At 36.1% G+C, this 21096-nt stretch overlaps 1 protein-coding gene across 5 annotated transcripts in view; it reads left to right on the forward strand.

The window, feature by feature from the left end:
- Nucleotides 1-1596: 1596 nt before the first annotated feature.
- Akap7 (A-kinase anchoring protein 7) overlaps nt 1597-21096 on the forward strand; it is a 132539-nt gene continuing 113039 nt past the window's right edge. The window contains exons 1-4 of one of the 5 annotated variants that reach the window (XM_058581287.1): nt 1630-1761; nt 8838-8969; nt 14729-14798; nt 19616-19752. In XM_058581287.1, the coding sequence (XP_058437270.1) occupies nt 8958-8969; nt 14729-14798; nt 19616-19752 (219 nt within the window). In that variant the 5' untranslated portion in view covers nt 1630-1761; nt 8838-8957. Of the gene's footprint in view, nt 1762-8837; nt 8970-14728; nt 14799-19615; nt 19753-21096 lie in introns of all 5 variants that reach the window. The other 4 variants (XM_046449506.2, XM_046449521.2, XM_046449531.2 and 1 more) reach the window with 4 other exon arrangements.

A 21096-nucleotide genomic window follows, 5' to 3' on the forward strand; every position in this document is an offset into this window, starting at 1 on the left:
TGCCTTAATAAATCCCAGCCCGTCACTGGAATTAAAGGTATGAGCCTACAAGTCTGGCTAGTACGTGGTCTTTGGGCCAACTATCGTGGTTGCACAGGGGTTTTTGTTTCCATCCCCATTGCAGGGTGCACTCAGGACTAGCGTATATTGTTCCCTGCATGATGGCAGCTGAGGCCTGAAATCTCAGCAATTCTGCAGGCTCAAGCAAGAGGATACCAGTAAGAGGGCAGCCTGAGCCATTTAGTGAGACCTTCTCAAAATAAAGAATAAAAAGGGCTAGGGTTGCAGCTCAGTAGTAGAGTGCCCCTAGATTCAATCCCCAGAATAAGGATCAAGGGGACAAAGGGGGCATTATTGTTGGTAAAGGGCTACCCTAATTAGTTTTTCTTGTTCCCGGATGGGTTTCTTTACATTAAAAACAAAAAGAAGCACGGTGGGGTGGCACATGCCTAAAATCCAAGCAGCTGGGGAGGCTGAGGCAGGAGGATCCCATTCAAAGACAGCCTTGACAACTCAGCCAGACCCTCTCTAAATAAAATATAAAAAATGTCTGGGGATGTGGCTCTCCCTTTCAATCCCTGGTACCAAACAAAACAAAAACAAACAAACAAAACCCCACAAAACAAAAAAAAAAACCCAACACCACCAAAAAGAAACCCAGTAGGCCTCCCTCTCGGGACTAGGCTACAGGCCCGTAATCCTAGCTACTCAGGAGGCTGAGGCAGGAGAATGTCATTCAAAGCCAGCCTCAGCAATTTAGGGATATCCTATCTCAAAAAAAAAAAAAAAAAAAAAAAAAGGACTGGGGATGTAGCTCAGTAGTAAAGTGCCTCTGAGGTCAATCCCTGATACCAAAAGCAAACAAAACAAAAAATCCAGTAACATTAGTAGCATTCTGTTGCAAGGGGATGATTATTAATATTATTATCATTATTGTACACTAAGTAAATTTCCTTTTCTCCCATTTTATTCACATCAGTACCTTATTCTGCAAAAAACAGTGCATTTCCATTTAATTTCTAGGTAAAGAACCGTTATTAAAAATTTCAGTCTTTGTCCCAATTTGGCTTTTTTTTTTTTAAAAAAAAAAAACAAAGCCTGTAAAATACCTCCGACATACAGATGTGTAAGGTCTCGTTCTTGTACATGTCGCTTTTCCCAAATATTTTGCAATTAGTACTGTTTTCAAAGCTCTTTGCAAAACTAAACACAGGGGTTCTCAGGAGACAGCGGGTCAGGAATGCTCCCAGCCAAGTCCCAATCTTGCCCCTCAAAGCGTGGGACAGGAAAGGCCGCGCCACAGGAAATAACTGAGGTTTGCCAGCGGCTACCGGTCTCGGGAGGGCTGGCTGCGACTAGCCTGGCAGCAGAGCCGGCCCGGAGCTTGCGGTGGCGCCGGGGTCGCGGCCCCGGCTCCCCCGCCCTCCGCAAGCGCGGCCCGTGTTGCTCGCCCCAATCCGGGTACCACCGGAGAACCGGGCCGGCCCCTTCCGGCTCGTCGCGGCGCCCGGGCTGGCATGCAGCGTCTGCAGGTGCTGCTGCCGCGGGGGCTGCGGCTCGGGGGGCTCCGCGCCTCCGCTAGCCTGGCCGCCCCGGCTCGCGCTCCCGCCGTCCGCCCCCGCGCGCCTCCGGCAGGTCCCGGGCCCCGCCCCGGCCTCCGCCTCCGCCTGTCTCCCTGTTCCCGGCCGCTGCGTCAGCCCGCCGCTGCGGGCCCTGACGCGCCACCCTCTCGCCCCTCGACCATGGAGCGCCCCGGAGCGGGTGAGAGCGGGCTGCCCTGTGGGCCAGGGTCTGCCGGAGCCGCGCCCGCGCCCGCGCGCGCCCGCGCCCGCGCCCGCGCCGCGCTCAGCCTAGGTGGTCCTGCCTCGGGGAGTGCGCGGCCCGGGGCCCGCCAGCTCCGAGCGCCCTCTCCCTCCCTCTAGGAGACCCTTGTAGCACCGGGAACCCCGTGCAACCGGGTGGGCACCGCTGCTCGTAGCGGAGCGTTTCAGGGCACCCCTTGTAGGCACCACTGCAGGCGAGAGTGGGGGTGAACCCATCCCGAAGTTTCGCTTTTGTTTCCCCATTTCTGATCTTTTGACCCTTAGCACAAAGTTCTCCCCAGCACATCCCATCCTACCGTGCAATTGTGCTAAACAAAACCCAGCAATGTCATTTTATTTTCTGTGATAGATATTAAACACCTGAACCACCTTACTGTTTCATTTGGGATTATTCCAGGTTTGGAAATGACCTTTTTAAAACTGGCGCCAAGTCTGCCTTAGCTCCCAGAATGAATTTCCAGTTTGGGTCAGCGTTTTATAGGAACTGAACTAGTGGAAAGAACCAAAAGCAATTAGAGAAAAGGGCTCTTCTGCAAGATTTTTATATTATACATGTATAAAAATACAAACATTAAAATTTGTTATATAAATAGGCGTTAACTAGTGTATGTTTACAGTTGTCTTGCGGATGGAGTGATTCTCACCTTGTGGTTAGAGCCCAAGTTATGCAGTTTTATAGGTGCATTTATAGGATGAGGGGTATATGCATGAGAGAAAGGAAGGAATTTGTTGAGATAGGATTCACTCACTTCCTTGTTTAATGCTGATAGCATATATATGTCTTTTCTCTGTGTGTGTATGTGTGTGTATGTTTCTCTGTGTGTGTGTGTGTGTGTGTGTGTGTGTGTATAGCCAAGGGATGCTTTATCACTAAGCTACATCCACAGTTCTTTTTATTTTTTCTTCTGAGACAGGGTCTAAGTTGCTGAGGCTGTCCTCCAATTTGCAATCTCCTCCCTCAGCTTGCTAGGATTGCAGGCCTGTGTTACAGTGCCTGGCTTCCTTATTCATATTAAAAACTTAAAGATGTTTGTGTAGGTTACTGTTTTCTTGCATTCTCTTTTAGATAGTAGTATTTTGTTTCTCCCTAGTAATTTAGATTCGTTTTGTTCCCTTTTTATGATGGGAATGGTCAGGCGCTTTGTTGACTCACACAGCTTTCAACGTTTATCAAGACATAAGATAATATTATGTTTAGTAGCTAAGCCAAGGCTAGAATGGATGGCATTACCCTTTTCTGTTGGTGATGGGGAACATACATAGTGTTTAGTACATTGATTGGAGTCCGCCTGCCTAACGCAGTTGTAGTTTATCGCTCAAATAGGAAACAGGTTTGTATGACAATGGATAAGCTATCATCTGTCCTTTTTTTCCTCTGTTGGTCTTTGATTAAGTCATTCCTTTTGCCTTTTCCCAAATAAGGGTAAGTCTTAAGAGCATATTCAATTTTGTAATTTTATATCCACTATTTATTTATTTAGCAGTGGTGGGGATTGATTTTAGGGCCTTGTGCATTACTAGGTAAGTGCTAGTACCTCTGAGCTACAACCCCAGTCCCTATATCCACTTTTTAGAGTCAATATTTGTTGTAAATGGTTTTCCTATTTTTTAAAATTGGTGCATTATAGTTGTACATAATGGTAGGATTCATTGTTACATGTTTGTGCATGCACACAAGATAGCAATATAATTTGGCCAATACCATTCATTAGGCATTTAAGTTGTTCCACATTTTCTTTCTTTTTCTTTTTCTTTCTTTTTTTAACAGTACTGAAGATTGAACTCAGATGTGCTCTATCACTGGGTTACATCCCCGGTCCTTTTTATTTTTTATTTTGAGACAAGTCTCCCTAAGTTTCCCAGGCTGGCTTCGAACTTGCCATCTTTCTGCCTCAGTGACTGGATTCAGATACCAGCCCCTGATTCTGATAGTTCACCACTGGGCAAGTTACTTAATTAGCTATCATAGTAGCATAGTAGTGAAAATTAAGTTATTTACTCTCTAAAGTTATTCTCCAGCCCTGCCTGGCCTGAAGTCTATGTTTGTTGGTTGGTGTGGTGGTATTAGTTTACCCACCTCATCTTTATGTTATTAATAAATTTTATGTAACTTTTATTTGAATTTGTACAAAAAATTATTTTAATTATAGGTAGGTTAAGTTTTAGGAGACTTAAAAACTGTCAAAGCAATGAATTTATATTTTTAAATGTTTTATTTGAGAGTAGGTTTTTTTAAAGGCAGTTTTCAAAAGCAAAAGGTTTATACCTTCTGTAAAAGAAGGTGTAGAAAGGAAAAATATATTTAATTTATACCTGTCAACCTTTACTCAAACCCTAGAGCTTAGGGAACTGGATGAAGGTTCCAGATACTCGGTTTGAGAATCATTGTTCAATAGAGTGATCAGTAGTTTTTTTTTTTTTTTTTTTTTAAAGACTTTTACATGTAAGTGGCATTTTTTTCAGTTAATAAGTGATATTTACAAAAATTATTTTAATTCTTTAACAATAAAGAGAGTTTGTATTTGAAGTTCTTGACTCCTGTTAATATTGATACAATATTGTATTTGAATTTAATGTGTTTTATTTAATAAGATGGTGAAAGATGTTGAGCAAGTCATATTATGCTTTTTTTTTCTCTTGGTTTTTCTTCTTTTTCTTAGTTTTTGCTTTTATGTCCAATGGAATAGTAGTACCTTTCCTCCATCCATCCTGTGAAAATGAGAGAAGCTGTGATGTGCTGAGACTACTGTGAAATACTAGGAATTCGTTTTCATGGGCATTGAGATAACTGCATTGCAGTGGAGCCCAAGTGCTTTATTAACCACTTCCAAATGTGTAGTTGAGATATATATGTATACACACACACACCACACACACACACATATACATATATGAATATATATGTAAATTATATCATTAATTTTAATATATGTGTATATATATTGTATATACACATGTATATGCAGTGTGCATTTTGTGCAGTCATTCAGTAAAAATTTATAGAGCACCTACCATGAGCTAAACTCTGCCAGGTGTGGAGGAATCAAAGGAGAGTAAAATAGGGCACCTGGGAGCTCACAGTAGGGGACCACACTTACCGATGGGGTGGAATTTATGAAAGTTCCCCCTTTCACGTTCCAAAGTCCCCTGTTTTCAGTGATAAATTATATGGTCACTGTAGCTTAGAATCTAGTAGAGAAAATGGACAAATGTCCATGTATAATGTGTTGTGGGACTTTTAAAAAATGCCAGCTGCTGGGCTGGGCTGATCTGCAGACATTCTGCTTTAATTGGTCTGGGATGATTTTAAAAAAATCCTTAGGTGAGGGCTGGGGTAAAGTGCTCGCCTAGCATGTGCGAGGCCCTGGGTTCGATCCTCTGCACCACGTATTAATAAATAAAATAAAGATGTTGAGTCCAACTACAACTAAAAAATAAATATTAAAAAAAAATCCGTAGGTGATTCTGGTAGTACTAGAAATTGAACCGAATTACAGTTCCAGTTCTTCCTTAAATCATTCAAATGGAATGGTTGTCATCAATGTCACCGTGTGATTCTCTCCTTGATATAGACAGTGATCCAGTGGGCACTTGCTTTCTTACTGTTGACAATTCAAGATAAACTAAAAATTAAACTATTTCAAGAATGTTTTAATTCAAGAAGTCTTAATTTAATTTATCATTGTACTTAAATCTTCTTGCCTTCAAAATATGTTAATAAAAACCAGAAGTCAGTTTTATTATTTATCTCACATATTGCCAAGCATCTTATATAGCTGCTCCTGAATTTATGATGGGGTTATCCTCAACAACCCATCAGGTGTTGCAACCACTGTAAGTGGAAAATGTATTTAATACACTTAACCCTGGCAGCAGGTGCACTATAGAGAGCTCCTATTTCCTCACAAGACTGTGGGCTGGCTGTGAACTGAGGCTCACTGTCATTGCTTGGCATCAGGAGCGAGCACTAGCCCCCTAAGAGTTCAGAATTCAAAATTTGAAGTATGGCTTCAACTGAATGCATATTGCTTTTTGCAGAATTTTGAAAAATAATGTAAATCTAGCCACCCAATCAGGGAATATCTATTTCTAAGTGGCAGATGGACTTGGGAACTGGTATTGAAATGCCAGTGTTAGATGGGCCAATTTCATGTCTTTAGACATGTTCAGATTGAGAATAAATAAGGAAAACAACAGTTGGATTTACTGCTTTTGGTTGTGATTTTCATTCAGCATTGTTTATTTTCATGTTATTTATTTATCTTTGCAGTTCTGAACCCAGGGATGCTCTAACTCCTAGCTACATCCCCAGTCCTTTATAGCTGTATATATACAAAATTTAAAAAATGGTAATAAACCACTTATTAATCAAAAGGGGGCTGTGAGAAAATAAGACAAGAAGAAAGAGGACCAAACTCCTTAAAATCCCAGACTGTAAGAGCTCTCTTAGGAGCTCTCTTACTCCCTCAGGAGACAGTCCACTCTAGTCCTGTGCTGTGTGCCTTACTTTCAGCCTGTGCTACTTTCTTGAAATCCTTCCTGTGGGATCACAGGGACTAAATGCTGCAGAACCCTGTGGTTACTTTGGCTCCATATGATGCTTTATAATACATAGCCCTTTTTATTTTTATGTTGTGATAGAGTCTCACTGTGTTGCCCAGGCTGGTCTTGAACTTGTGGTCCTCCTGCCTCAGCTTCCTGAATAGCTGGGATTGCAGATGTGCACCACCATGCCCTGTTACAAGTACTTTTTTGTTGCAGACTTTTCAAGTGAAGGTACATGGGCAGTGATGATCCTTTATGTGTAGCTGCCTGTGCCCAAAGTTTCAAGATATGTATTGGTCTATTTACACTTTTAAGTTTAAACTGAATTTATGTTTTTAAAATGCAAGCTTAGAATACAAAGTTGTTCTCATATTTTAAAAATATTTGTGAGTGTATGAGAAGACTTATAGTAAACTAAAGATTGTCAAACAATGTGGCAGCCTTTCATACTTCCTAATATTTGAACTGTATAAATAACATTTTAAGAATGTACTACTGCTGGGAATAGTACTGCATGCGTATAATCTCAGCAACTCAAAGGATGATATAGGAGGATTGCCTCGCCAATTTAGCAAGATCTTGTCTAAAAATAATAAACAAAAAAGGGAGTGAGAATGTATCTCAGTAGTAAGGTACTCCTGAGTTCCATCCCTAATACAAAAAAAAAAAAAAAGTGCTCCTACTATTTTATGACATTGAACATTTTTTAAAAAGTTCTTTTGGGTTGCTTTTTTTAAACAACAAACAGCAAACAGGTATGTTGGTAAGTGTGTGTGTGTGTGTGTGTGTGTGTGTGTGAGAGAGAGAGAGAGAGAGAGAGAGAGAGAGAGAGAGAACAATGAGAATGACTTTAATTACAATAAAAGTTTATAATTTTGTTAGACATATTAACTATAATCTATTACCATAGTCAACATGTTATATATTGTAAACCATATCCTTAATGAAAAGTGTCTTGCAAGTATTGTATTTGAAAACAAAAGTTTGCAACAGAATGAAAGAAATGAAATAAATAAATTTAACATTTCAAATGGTAAATCAACCTTTAATAAATACATGAAATATCCCAGGATTCTGTTCCATCTATTCTAGATAACATTTGTGTGTCAATAAAGGTGTGGAGAATAGTGGTACTGGGGAGACCACCAACTGATAAATTAGCAATTAATTTTATAAATTTAAACAGATGCCTTTTCCCCCTTAGTCTCCACCTAAAATATGTGAGTATTCCATCCTTAACAAGAAAATGAAAACCAAATGTAAAATGTGACTTTAATATTAGTGCATGACCATGGGAGAGCTGTTTGGGAAACTGTCAGATCACTTGCTTCTCATAATTGTGTTTCCAAAACTGCATATTTTAGCTGGATTTCCAATGTTAAGTGTAATAATGGTGAGAAACAACTTAAAAATCTTTATGGAAGGTAAAAAGAATCCAAACACATAAGTGACATTATTAAAAATAAATGTGAAAAGAGTGACTAAATATTGTTGGCTTGTTTATCAAAGATATGTAAAAAATGTAACTTTAGAAATATTGAAGACCAGCAGAGTCGAAGAAGGGGGAGGAATAGAGTAGAAGAATAGGGGACGGGAGGAGGGGAAGGAAAGTAGAAGCACGGGAGACTAAAATGGAGCAAATTATATTCCATGCATGTATGATTATGTCAAAATGAATCCCACTATTATGTATAACTATAATGCACTATTAAAAACATTTTAAAAAGAAATAAGGAAGTATAACTATGAAAGCTCTTGAGAATTATTGACTGTCTTCATCTATCCCTGAGTTGAATACTGTGCTTTACAAAATGATTAAAGATTTAGAAGGTTGTTGTTTAACATAAAATTACACTTATAAAAATATTGAATCTGGTGTAAATAATGTTTATGTAAATAGTTTTACAATATATTTGAATACAAATAGTACTTCTCTTAACAGATTGTTATGGTTTAGATATTAGGTGTCTCCCAAAAGCTCATGTGTGAGAAAATGCAATAACATTCAGAGATGAAGTGATTGGATTTTCAGAACCTTAACCCAATCAGTGTGTTCCCTGATGGAGATTAACTGAGTGGTAATTGAAGGCAGATAGGGTATGGCTGGAAGAGGTGGGCATTGAGGGTGTGCCTTTGTGTCATATATTTTGTATCTGGTGAGTGGAAGCTCTCTCTGCTTCTGATGTGATGTCCCGGTCCCCTTCCTCTGACACACTCTTCCGCCATGATGTCCTGCATCACCTTGTGCCCCAAGGAATGGAGCCTGCTATCTGAAACTGTGAGCCCCCAGATAAACTCTTCCTCCTCTAAAATTGTTCTTGTCAAGTTTTTTAGTACAGTAGTGAAAAAGTTGACTAAAACAGAGATGTTAATTTATATTTAATTCATCTAGTTGAGTTGGTTTGGTTTAGGATATGGGTTTTAAAAGTAAGTTAAATAATGTATTTTTCTTCTTGTGTTGTGTTAAAGGAGGAATAAATTCCAGTGAGAGTGAAAATGTGTCAAGAAAAAAGGAAATGTCAGAAGAATTTGAAGCCAGTACTGTGGATTCTCTGATAAACATGCCATTTGCTACTATAGATATTAAAGATGATTATGCAAGTAAGTACTTTATTAAATAAACATGTATTTAGAAGCAGTGAATAGTAAATATAGCTTCTTTTCCATTAAATTATGTCACTTTGATTATTTGTTGTGTTTTTGAATTTGGGTTTTTAATTTGGTAATGTGTTGTCAAAACTGTCACAGAAAGAGAAAGACATATCATTTTAGCCTTTCTATAGTTTATTATTAACTTTTGAAAATAATGGATCAGGTCATTTCATGGTATGTAATAACTTCCTTCAGTTCTTCTGGAGCCACTACCAATTTCAGCAGTATTTATTCATCTAACAAAAATGTTTACTGGCTGCTGATATTGGTCAGGCACTTTGCTATGCATTGGGAGGACCCATTGGTGAACAAGAAGACGGGCATTATTCCTGCCCTCATGGAGCTTACCAGGTTAGTGTTGAAAATAGTTAAACCTTTAATTAAATATGCACTTATTGACAGAGAAAATGGTATTCTATAGATACCACATTCTTGTATTTCTAATGATAAGGAGACCAAAGGCCATTGGGACCACAAAGAACAAAGGAGATGTGTTTGTGGCCTGCATTCCTGCTTTAAAAAGGACAGCTGCTTCTGCAAGTGAACATAGGGAAGAGCCACCAGTCCTTCATGCAAGCAGGATATTTTTTTCTACAGGATTTAGTATATTTCTTACTAAATAAGTGATGAATGTTATTCATGTATATTAGGGGCTCAGGTCAGTTCACTAAACATGATTTTTTAAAAAAAAACTATTTTTATATATGTTTTCAGTTTTTGATGAACCTTTATTTTATTCATTTATTTATATATATGTTTTCAGTTGTTGATGAACCTTTATTTTATTCATTTATTTATATGTGGTACTGAAAATTGAACCCAATGCCTCAGACATGCTAGGCAAGTCCTCTACCACTGAGCCGCAACCCCAGCTCCACCATTTTTAACTATATAGTGCTATACCACTTTTTGATAGCTTTGGCTTTATGAGCTAAATGTTTTTGTGGGCTAGTTTAGATTCCAAATCACCATGTATAAGATTACTTTTTAGAAAGATGAATTTTCAAATTTCAAGTTCCAACTTACATGTAGGCAATGTTGGATAGTGGGAAAAACAGAAAACTTGTGTTTTAAGTTTTGATTATTAAAGTTTCTTTTATTTATTTTATTTTATTTTATTTTCTGAGTCTAGTTTATTTCACTTAGCATGATGGTCTCCATTTCTATCTGTTTACTAGCAAATGCCATAAATACCATAATTTCATTCTTCTTTATGTATGAGTAATACTCCAGAGTGTATGTGTATATATCACAGTTTTTATATTCATTCATCTATTGAGTGGATATTGTGAATTGTTATTAGATTTTCTATTTGCATGACTTTGACATTGCTTCTTTAACTAAAATGTAGATGTAAATACCCTTTTGCTTATCTCATAGGGTTGCTATACGTATCAAAAGAAGAAATGTGTGAAAGAAAGCAGTTAAAAACATAAAACAATATACAAATGTTGTTTTACAAAACCTTTGAAACATATCCCTTATTTGGAGACAACTTATTCTCTGATTTTTATAATAGCTTTTTAAAATAACACCGAGGAACAAATAGTAAAATTTATTGCAAACCAGAAACTAATAACTAGGTGTTTTTAAAATTTTTTTTTTTACAGCACTGGATATTTGAACCCAAGTATTTGCACATACTAGGCAAATGCTTTACCACTGAGCTACATCTCCAGCCTTCTAACTAATTTTTGTGAAGTGAGATTTTTATAGAAATGTACAAGAACTAGGAGGTTGTTGTCACCCTTTAAACCTTACAATAAATATAGTAATAGCTTTTGTGCCCAAAACACAGGATAATTAGTATGTGGCTTGGGTTCTTCTAATGTTTAGTACCGTGGTAATTGAGTCAGTCTTCTGTAGTAGATAACAACCTTAAAATTCTCAGGTTGCTGGTTGTTGCCTGTGGTTGCTTTGGTTTTCTTTGGCCTGTGGGAATTGTGAGTTAACTGCCAGGAGATTTTTTTCTGATAGAAATTTTGGCAGAGCAGTGAGGAAAGTAGTACTGGAGAACATTATGGGAAGGTGAATCCTTGACAGTGAAAAACTCCTGAAATGATTAGTATCTCAGTGTCGACAGTGTCATCTTCAGTGTAAGTGCAGTGTTGCTATCAGGTGACATTTGATCTGTTTGGCCAAAAAGGCCTTTGTATTTTTTTGTTGCATTTTACTTATGAAGACATTATTTTACTAGAAATATATATTAGAATTGTGAATATATTAGAATGTTCTAAATATTAGAACTTAAGATACATTAGGATCATATATTAGACTATAGAACTATATTAGAAATAAACTGTCCGTATGTGTGAGCAAAAGAAAATCTTTGAGTATGGTGAGGAGCAGTGCAGCTCTGCCATGTGTTTGGCCCTAGGTTGGATGGGTTCCAGGGGAAGATCCAGCATCAGTGAGGGGCTGACCTGGGCCTGTACAGCTCTCTTGTCTCTCAGGGAGGCAGTCTGGGTGAATTGGTTAGAAACTCAGTAAACCATGGGAAAATGTTTGCTGATGCGGTTTCTCCGCCTCTGAAAGTTGAATGGACAAGGTCTGCAGTGGAGAGCCACTATTCTGCAGATGGGATGATTTAGTATGCTTTTCACGGTGTGAACCTTGGAGAGCTTTAATTTCATAACTCTTGTCTCTTAAGAGAATCACAGTTTTTAACTCTCAAGCCACGTTTAAATCAAGATTCGAAGGAAAATACTTGAGAGTTGGTTTTTAGTTGCATCTTTCCTAAATGTGGAATTCAGTTCTTCTTTTGTTGAAGTGATTGATTCTTATTTTACTTTGCCCATAATTTTTTTTTCAAAAATTTTTTTAGTTGTAACGGACACAATACTTTTATTTTATTTATTAATTTTTATATGGTGCTGAGGATCAAACCCAGTGCTTCACACGTGCTGGGCAAACACTCTACCACTGAGCTACAACCCTAATTCCATAGAATTTTAATCTTATAATTACTAGAGATTTTTCAGTTATGGGAAATTACTGTTTTGTTACTTATTTACTAGCTAATACTATTAAGTTGTCTTTTAAAATACTTCAAATATTCAAAGATATCAATTGAAACTTTATCTAAATTTTTATAGAGAAGTGCTGTATCAAATACTGAATTTTGGTATGCACCTCATATAATAAATGATTATTCTGAGTCAGTTTTAAAAAGATAAATTGTGTTCAGTGTCTTTCCATAATTAACAGGGGAGGCATATACCACATATAATCATACATTACTTAACAACAGATAAGTCCTTAAAGATGCCTCAGTAGGCAATTTTGTGCTTGGGTGAGCATCATGGAATATATATACACAAACTAACATGGCTGTGGTGTCACTGGACAAAATAATCTTGTGAGACCACTATCATATATGTAGTCCATCATTGAGCAAAGTCTCATTACTCAGCTCATGACAATTCCAGATTTTATTATGAAAGACTTGAGACAAAAGTATTTGTCTCAAATAATACAAATAGTTGCTATCCTTTTTCTTCCCTTGTTAAACAAACAAAAAGACCAACGAGAAGACTAGCTGGGCTCAGTAGCATGCCTGTAACCCCAACTATTTGGGAGGCTGAGGCAAGAGGATTGCAAGTTCAAGGCCAGCTTCAGCAACTTAGTGAAACCCTGTCTCAAAATAAAAGGGGCTGAGGATGTAGCTTAGTGGTAGAGTACATGCCTAGTATGCTCAAGGCCCTTGGTTCAATTCCCAGTACTACAAAAGCCAGAAGAACAACATCAAAATCCCTACAAAAGCCACCAAGAGCTGAATAAAAGTCAGTAGATACATTAATTCATAATATACTTATTGAGTTTTAAACCTTATAATTGAGTTTAAATTTTTTTAAATATTAATTTTTAGTTTTAGGTGGACACAATATACTTATTTTATTTTTATGTGATGCTGAGGATTGAACCGAGTGCCTCATGCATGCTAGGCAAGCACACTACCACTGAGCCACAACCCCAGCCCTTGAGTTTAAAATTTAAAAAGTTTTAATCACAAATATATCTGTCAGTTTCAGTGTCTTTTTTTCCTTTTTTTCTCAGTATCTTCTTTTTTTACTTTTTAATTAATTAATTAATTAATTATAATTAGGTATATGTGACAGCAGAATGCATTTTGATTCATTGTACACAATTACGGCACAACTTTTCATTTCTGTGGTTGTACACGATGTAGCATCACACCATATGTGCGATCATACATGTATCTAGGGTAATAATGTCCATCTTATTTTACCATCTTTCCTGCCCCCCATGCCCCCTCCCCACCCCTCCCTCCTCTTTGCCCAAAGTTCCTCCATTCCACCCCCCACCTCCCATTATGGATCAGCATTCACTTATCAGAGAGATAAGTTTTTGAGATTGGTTTACTTCGCTTAGCATGATATTCTCCAACTCCATCCATTTAGCTACAAATGCCATAGTTTTATTCTTTTTTAATGCTGAGTAATATTCTGTCGTGTGTGTGTGTGTGTGTGTGTGTGTGTGTGTGTATTACAGTTTCTTTATCCATTCATCCATTGAAGGGCATCTAGGTTGCTTCCACAGTTTAGCTATTGTGAATTGAGCTGCTATAAACATTGATGTGGCTGCATTACTATAGTATGCTGATTTTAAATCCTTTGAGTATAGATGTGGAGTGGGATAGCTGGGTCAAATGGTGGTTTTATTCCAAGTATTCTGAGGAATCTCCATACTGCTTTCCAGATTGGTTGCACCAATTTGCAGTCCCACTAGCAGTGTGTAAGTATGCCTTTCCCGCGCCACATTCTCGCCAATGCTTAGTGTTGTTTGTATTCTTAGTAACTGCCATTCTGACTGAAGTGAGATAAAATCTTCGAGTAGTTTTGATTTTTATTTCTCTAATTAGTAGAGATGTTGAATATTTTTTTCATATATTTGTTGATTGAATGTATACCTTCTTCTTAGAAGTGTCTGTTTAGGTCCTTAGCCCATTTATTGATTGGATTGTCTGTTTATTTTGTGTTAAGTTTTTTGAGTTTTTTATATATCCTGGAGACTAGTGCTCTATCTGATGCATGTGTGGCAAAAATTTGTTCCCAAAATGTAGGCTTTCTGTTTACCTCATTGTTTGTTTCTTTTGCTGACAAGCTTTTTTCATCTGAATCTATCCCATTTATTTATTTATTTTTATTTTTTTAAGTTGTAGTTGGACACAATACCTTTATTTTATTTATTTATTTTTATGTGGTGCTGAAGGCTGAACCCAGCACCTCACATGTACTAGGCGAGTGCTCTACTGCTGAGCCACCACCCCAGGTCCGAGTCCATCCCATTTATTAATTCTTAATTTTATTTCTTGAACTTTGGGAGTCTTATTAAGGAAGTTGGAGCCTAATCCGATGTGATGAAGATTTGGTCCTACTTTTTCCTCTGTTAGACACAGGGTCTCTAGTCTAATTCCTAGGTCTTTGGTCCACTTTGAGTTGAGTTCTGTGCATGGTGAGAAATAAGGGTTTAGTTTCATTTTGCTGCATATGGATTTCTAGTTCTCCCAGCACCATTTGTTGAAGAGACTATCTTTTCTCCAATGTATGTTTTTGGTGCCTTCGTCTAGTATTAGATAACTATTTTTGTGTTTGTTTATCTCTGTGTCTTCTATTCTGTACCATTGGTCTACATGTCTATTTTCGTGCCAATATCATGCCATTTTTTTCAATATATTTATTTTTTAGTTTTCAGCGGACACAACATCTTTGTTTGTATGTGGTGCTGAGGATCGAACCCAGGCCGCACGCATGCCAGGTGAGCGTGCTACCGCTTGAGCCACATCCCAGCCCAATATCATGCCATTTTTGTTGCTATAGCTTTGTAGTATAGTTTAAGGTCTGATATTGTGATGCCTCCTGCTTCACTCTTCTTTTTAAGGATTGTTTTGGCTATTCTGTGTCTCTTATTTTTCCAAATGAATTTTATGATTCCTTTTTTTATTTCTCTAAGGAATGATGATGAGATTTTAATTGGAATCTCATTGAATCTGTATAGTGCTTTTGGTAGTATGGCCATTTTGACAATATTAATTTCGCCTACCCAAGAGCATCAGAGATCTTTTCATCTTCTAAGGTCTTCTTCAATTTCTTTCTTTAGTGTTCTGTAGTTTTCATTGGATGGGTCTTTCATGTCTTTTGTTAATTCCCAAGTATTTTTTTTTTTTTTTTTTGAGGCTATCGTGAAGGGGGTAGTTTTCCTAATTTCTCTTCCAGAGCATTCACTACTGATGTGTAGAAATTCATTTGATTTATGGGTATTGATTTTATATCCTGCTACTTTGCTGAATTCATTTATTAATTCTAGAAGTTTTCTGATGGAATTTTTTTTGATCCTCTAACTATAGAATCGTGTTGTCAGCAAATAATGATAGTTTGAGTTCTTTTCCTATTTGTTTCCCTTTAATTTCTTTCATCTAATTGCTCTGTTTAGGTAGAGTTTCAAGGACTATATTGAAGAGAAGTGGTGAACACTGTCTTGTTCCAGTTTTTAGAGGGAATGCTTCCAATTTTTGTCCATTTAGAATGATGTTGGCCTTGGGTTTAGCATAGATAGCTTTTACAATGTTGAGGTATGTTCCTACTATCCCTAGTTTTTCTAGTGTTTTGAACATGAAAGAGTGCTGTATTTTGTCAAATGCTTTCTGTGCATAAATTGATATAATCATATGACTCTTACCTTTAAGTCTATTGATGTGATGAATTAAAAACTAAAAGTACTATTAAAAAATGCAGATATCCAGATTTAGGAAATATTTGATGAAGCTGTATTAGTGCTTCTAGGTTACATATTATATAATTATTTATAGTTATAAATAAGTAATATTTCTGAAAAAATGTTATAGGGAATTTTCTTTCTCTCATATATACATATATGTACATATAAAAATATATGATGCAAAATGAAAAATAGTAGGGCCAAAATTATATATGTTAATTTTTTACAATTGTGTAATACTTTATGTGATCTATCACAAAAATTCATAGTGATTGTATTAAGGGAGTAGGTTTATTAGCAATTTTTTTTGTTCGTTTCTGTAATCCTCAAATTTTGTGAATAGTCTTTATTCTTTTTATGGAAAAATGAAATTAAAAATTTTAAATGTGGCTAAAAACTTTTTTTTAAAAAGAGTTAGTCTTTTTTTTTTTTTGATACTGGGGATTGAACTGTGGGCACTCAACCACTGAGCCACATCCCCAGCCATATTTTGTATTTTATTATTTAGGTACAAGGTCTCACTGAGTTGCTTAGCATCTTGCTTTTGCTGTGGCTGTCTTTGCGCTTGGGATCCTCTTACCTCAGGCTCTGAAGCTGCTGGGATTATAGAAGTGCACTACTGCACCCAGTTTAAAGAGTTAGTATTTTGTTATGATGTGTGCATGTATGAATATGTAACAATGAATCCCATTATTTCATATAGTTATAATGCACCATTAAAAAAAAACAAAAGAGGCTTCATTCATTCAGTAAACACAGGTGTAGATAAACTCATTCCTCTTTTTTTTTTGCTACTGTTCATTAGGGGACATCTACTCTGTTATGCTGTAGTAGGTAAATGTGAATACTTGGGGTCAGATTGTCAGGGTTTAAAATTTACTCCCGCACTTTTTAATTTTGTACTTTTTCCAGGCTGAGTTTCATTATCTGTAATCCTGGTATAATAATGGTAGTTAACTCGCAGGATTGTTGGACAGATATAATTCCTCAGTGCATGTTAAGTCATTAAGTTTGTAGCATATAGCTAGCCTCAGTAATTTTTTTCATTAATTTCACCAAATTTTTTCCTAAACATATTTGCTAAATTAAATATCTGTGGGCTGGGGCTGAGCTCTATGGCAGAGCGTGTGAGAGGCACTGGGTTAGATCCTCAGCACCATATAAAAAAAATAAATAAAGGCATGCTGTCCATCTACAACTATAAAAACAACAACAACAAACAACCTTTGTAAAACTTTGCCTCTTAAAGGCAGTATTTTATATTGAGTACTATTAACACATTGTAAAACACTGTTTTCTTACTTAATTTACACAGAAATGCAATGAGGGAAATAATTTTTTTAATAAAGTTTTAGTAATTTGCCAGTAGTAAGGGGGAATGATTCTACCAAATATAGAAGATGATATTCTGAGTAATACAACTAAGGAGTTTTAGGAATGATTACTTTAAAGATTTTAATAGCTTAAACAACAAGAAAAAAAAGACAACATGAAAACAAAATTTAATTAATTCTCAGCCTTTTAATTAAAAGCAAATGTGATCCCCAGCACCACAAAAAAAAGCAAATGTGAAAAAATACCAACCCATAATAACACATGGACTACTTAATTAAATTAAATTAATTTCTCCCATAAATTATTCCTTTGTAGGTTTTTTTTTTTTTTTTTTTTTTTGGTGTGTGTGTGTGTGGTGGTGGGGTGCTGGGGATTGAATCCAGAGCCTTGTGCATGTGAGGTAAGTACTCTAACAACTGAGCTGTATCCCCAGCCCTCCTTTATAGTTTTTGAGGGAATAAATAGAACCTGTGGAGAAATGAAATAATTTACATAAAAAATGACATGAGGGTTTTATTTAAAAAACCAAATTCATGGATTAGAGAGTTACAACCTTTGTCAACAAGACTAAATTCATTAGAGCACATTAAAATGGTGACTGAAATCATTATGAAAATTAATAAGTGGAGTAAATTAAATTTATGAGTTTACAAATACTATACTTCCACGGATGACTGTTTTACTAACCAATAAAGTTACTCTAAATAATCCAGTGAAAGATCCAGGGCACACAGCTAAAGCTTTCTACCTTTTCTTTCTATATCACTGCTTTTTAATATTTTTATCAGTAAGTTAGAATATTTTGAATGAATAAATATTTTGCTGTTTATATTTTCATGCAAAGGTAAGTAAAGCGAATACTAGCAAATTGTTTTTTAGAACCTAGATTTTGATTTCAAAGTTAGCAATAAAAGGAAGTTCAATTAAAAAAAGCTGAAGGCTTTTATACTTTGGCCATACAAATAAATTTTATAAATTAAAGACTATATGCAAATGAGAAAAAAAAGATATTGGACTTAGTGTGTAGCAGGTTGACCTTAAATCAATAGACTCACTGAATTAAAAAAAAAGCATATTACAAGAGTTGATAAAACTGTACCATATAAACAATATTCTTTAGATTCTTTTCCTTCCCCTCCAGATCTCATCACATAATTTTAAACTTGGTACTGTCTGTCATGACTAATGAAAGAAAATGGTAGGTCATCCAGTTGAAAGGAAAATTAAATAGTTATTGATAGGATTATGGGAAGCTAAAGAAACTTACATAAACCCTGTACTTCTGTATTTTTACCAAGAAATTATATTCTGATTTGAGGTTTTATACTGTCATTCTCTTGATATTAAAATTGTTAGGATTTCTGAATCTATTAAAACCATTCTTTGAGAGAATATGATTTTCCTTTTCTGGATATCTACAAAATGGATTTGTGAAATGCTTGAAATGAGCAAAAATCAGTTGCTACAAACAGGAAGACAGTTGCATGTATAACAGATAAGATGTAAAACAATTTAAAATGCTAAAAGTGCCAGTGGACTTTTAAATACTTTGTTCCTTTTGTATTGTCTCTTGTTATGTCTATGTTTAATGTTGTCGAAGAAATCAGGTTGTGTGGAAGTTCCCTTATCCTGGTCATTTAACATATTTCTCTGTCCCTTGTATTTCTAGTAAACTGGCATCCTTCTATATTTATTAGGTGGGCATTTATATAGAGAATAACCTTATTTTAGTTTGCTGTTTTATTTTCTGTTGGTTATAAGGAAAGGTGTAAATGCTTTATTTTTTTTCACTTTGTTATCAGTTTTTAAAAATAATGGTTCTCTGGAATCCTCCAAACTAACCAGTGAGGTAGTTTTTCATTTTAATTTTTCTTTTTAGTATCATTATGAAGTGATGGAGTTAGTTGTATTTGATGTGCTTTACACCATTGAACTTATTACTCAGTTTGATGCTCTAATTATCTCATCTTTGGCCAGTGAAAAGATTTTCAAATTGACTCTAGAGACTTTCTGGCATGATTCCATGTGCTATAGCTTGGATTTTGAATGCTGCACAAAGGCACGTGTGTAGAAGGCTTGGTCCTCAGTCCGTGGCATACTGGGAAGTGGTGAAACCTTTAGGAGGTGGGGCTTGGTGGAATGGAGTTAGGTAACTGGGGATGGGTGGAAAAATGATATTTCCTAGTATTATAAAAACTGGCATGTGGAGAGAATGGTTAGCTGTGTCTTAGGTCTGGGGTTAGTGCACTATGGCCCATAGGTCAAATCCGGCATACTGCCTGCTTTATAAATAAAGTTTTATGGGAAAATATTTATGTTTTGTCAGAGTTGGGTAGTCACTACAGAGACTATGACTTGCAAAGCCTGAGATATTTACCATTATGTATTTTATACAAGTGTTTGCCAACTGCTTTAGGTGTGAAAATTATGATTGCTACTTATGTTGCTTGTTTTCTTCTTTTTCTGACCATATATTTTATCTAAATGTATTAGACACATTGTTCTTTGACTTTTTTCCTTAGTCACTGATGTACCTCAAATAAAGTTGAAGAGGAATATAGAAAATGAACAAATCAAGAATGATCAAATAAAGAAGAAAAAAAGGCAAAAAGACTATCAACCCAACTATTTCCTATCCATTCCAATTACCAACAAAGAGGTACTCTTTTTTTTAAAAACTACTTTTACTATGAAGCTTTATTTATTAAATTTATTTGAAGTACACTATATGCTTGCTAACCTAGCTGCTCTCAGCTCCTAAGAACCTTTGGTGGTTGTTAGTAGGACCATGCAGGGAAAATTCCTAGTTAAATAGCAGGTATATATTTAAACAATAGTTTTGAAAAATGTTATTTAAACCATCCTATTTAAACAATAATTTTGCAAAGTTCACTTGAAAAGGAGCATGTCAAGTTCCTTTTCAAGACTTTTTTCACTACATTGGAGGAACCCTTCAAGAGCAGAAAGCAATGACCAGGATAGGAAAAGAGGATTCTCAAATCTCTGGAAAGAAAATAGACTGACGTTTCTTGCTACTTAGTTCTTTTTGTGATACTGATTATTATTATTATTATTATTATTTTTATCTTTGGTTGTATATAAAGTATGTTGACACCAATTCGTGTCTTTTTTAAAAATTCTTTCTTTCTTTCTTTCTTTCTTTCTTTCTTTCTTTCTTTCTTTCTTTCTTTCTTTCTTTCTTTATTTTTAATCAGAATGAATTTTGACTTATAATACATACATGGAATGTACATACATCAATCATATTGTCAATTCTTTTCTGCTGCCCTTCCTATCCTCCTTACTCCTCCCCTCCTCTCCCATCCTTTCTTTCTATCCAATCTAATGTGACACATTTTTTTTCTTTTTCTCATTACAACATCATATATGTATTCTGTGTAATAATGAGGTTCTCCTTCCATCTTCCATGCAACTCCCCTTCTCCCTCTTTTTCCCTCCCACCTCTCTTCCCTATTTAGTGGTAGTCTTCTTCTCATGCTCTTCTTCCCTATCCCATTTTGAGTCACCCCCCTTATATCAGAGAAGACATTCGGCATTTGTTTTTAGGGATTGGCTGATACTGATTATTGCTATGAAGTTCCTTTTAAAATTACTCATTGTTAAAGTAGGTTGAGTATCACTTATCCAAAATGCTTGGGACCAGATTCATTTTGGATTTTTTGTACTTTGGAATGCATACATGTAATAAGATGTCTTGGGGACGGGACCCAAGTCTAAACATGAAGTTCATTTACAGGACTGATGTGTGTCTTAGAGATAGTGCACTTGGCTAGCATGTGTCAGGCCCGGGTTCAATTCCTAGCACTGTGAAAACAGGGGTTAAAAAAAAAAGAAATACATTTATGTTTTATATACACACTATACACAGAGACTGAAGGTCATTTTACACACCATTTTTTGTGCACCTGCATCTTAGCTGTGACTGATCATGTGAGGTATGGTGTGAAGTTTTTCATTTGTGGCTTCTTATTGGCCCTTGAAA

The sequence above is a fragment of the Marmota monax genome, unplaced genomic scaffold (genome assembly GCF_021218885.2).
Source record: "Marmota monax isolate L192 unplaced genomic scaffold, Marmota_monax_Labrador192_F-V1.1 WCK01_AAM20220418_F8-fsc00030, whole genome shotgun sequence".
Classification (NCBI taxonomy): domain Eukaryota; kingdom Metazoa; phylum Chordata; class Mammalia; order Rodentia; family Sciuridae; genus Marmota; species Marmota monax.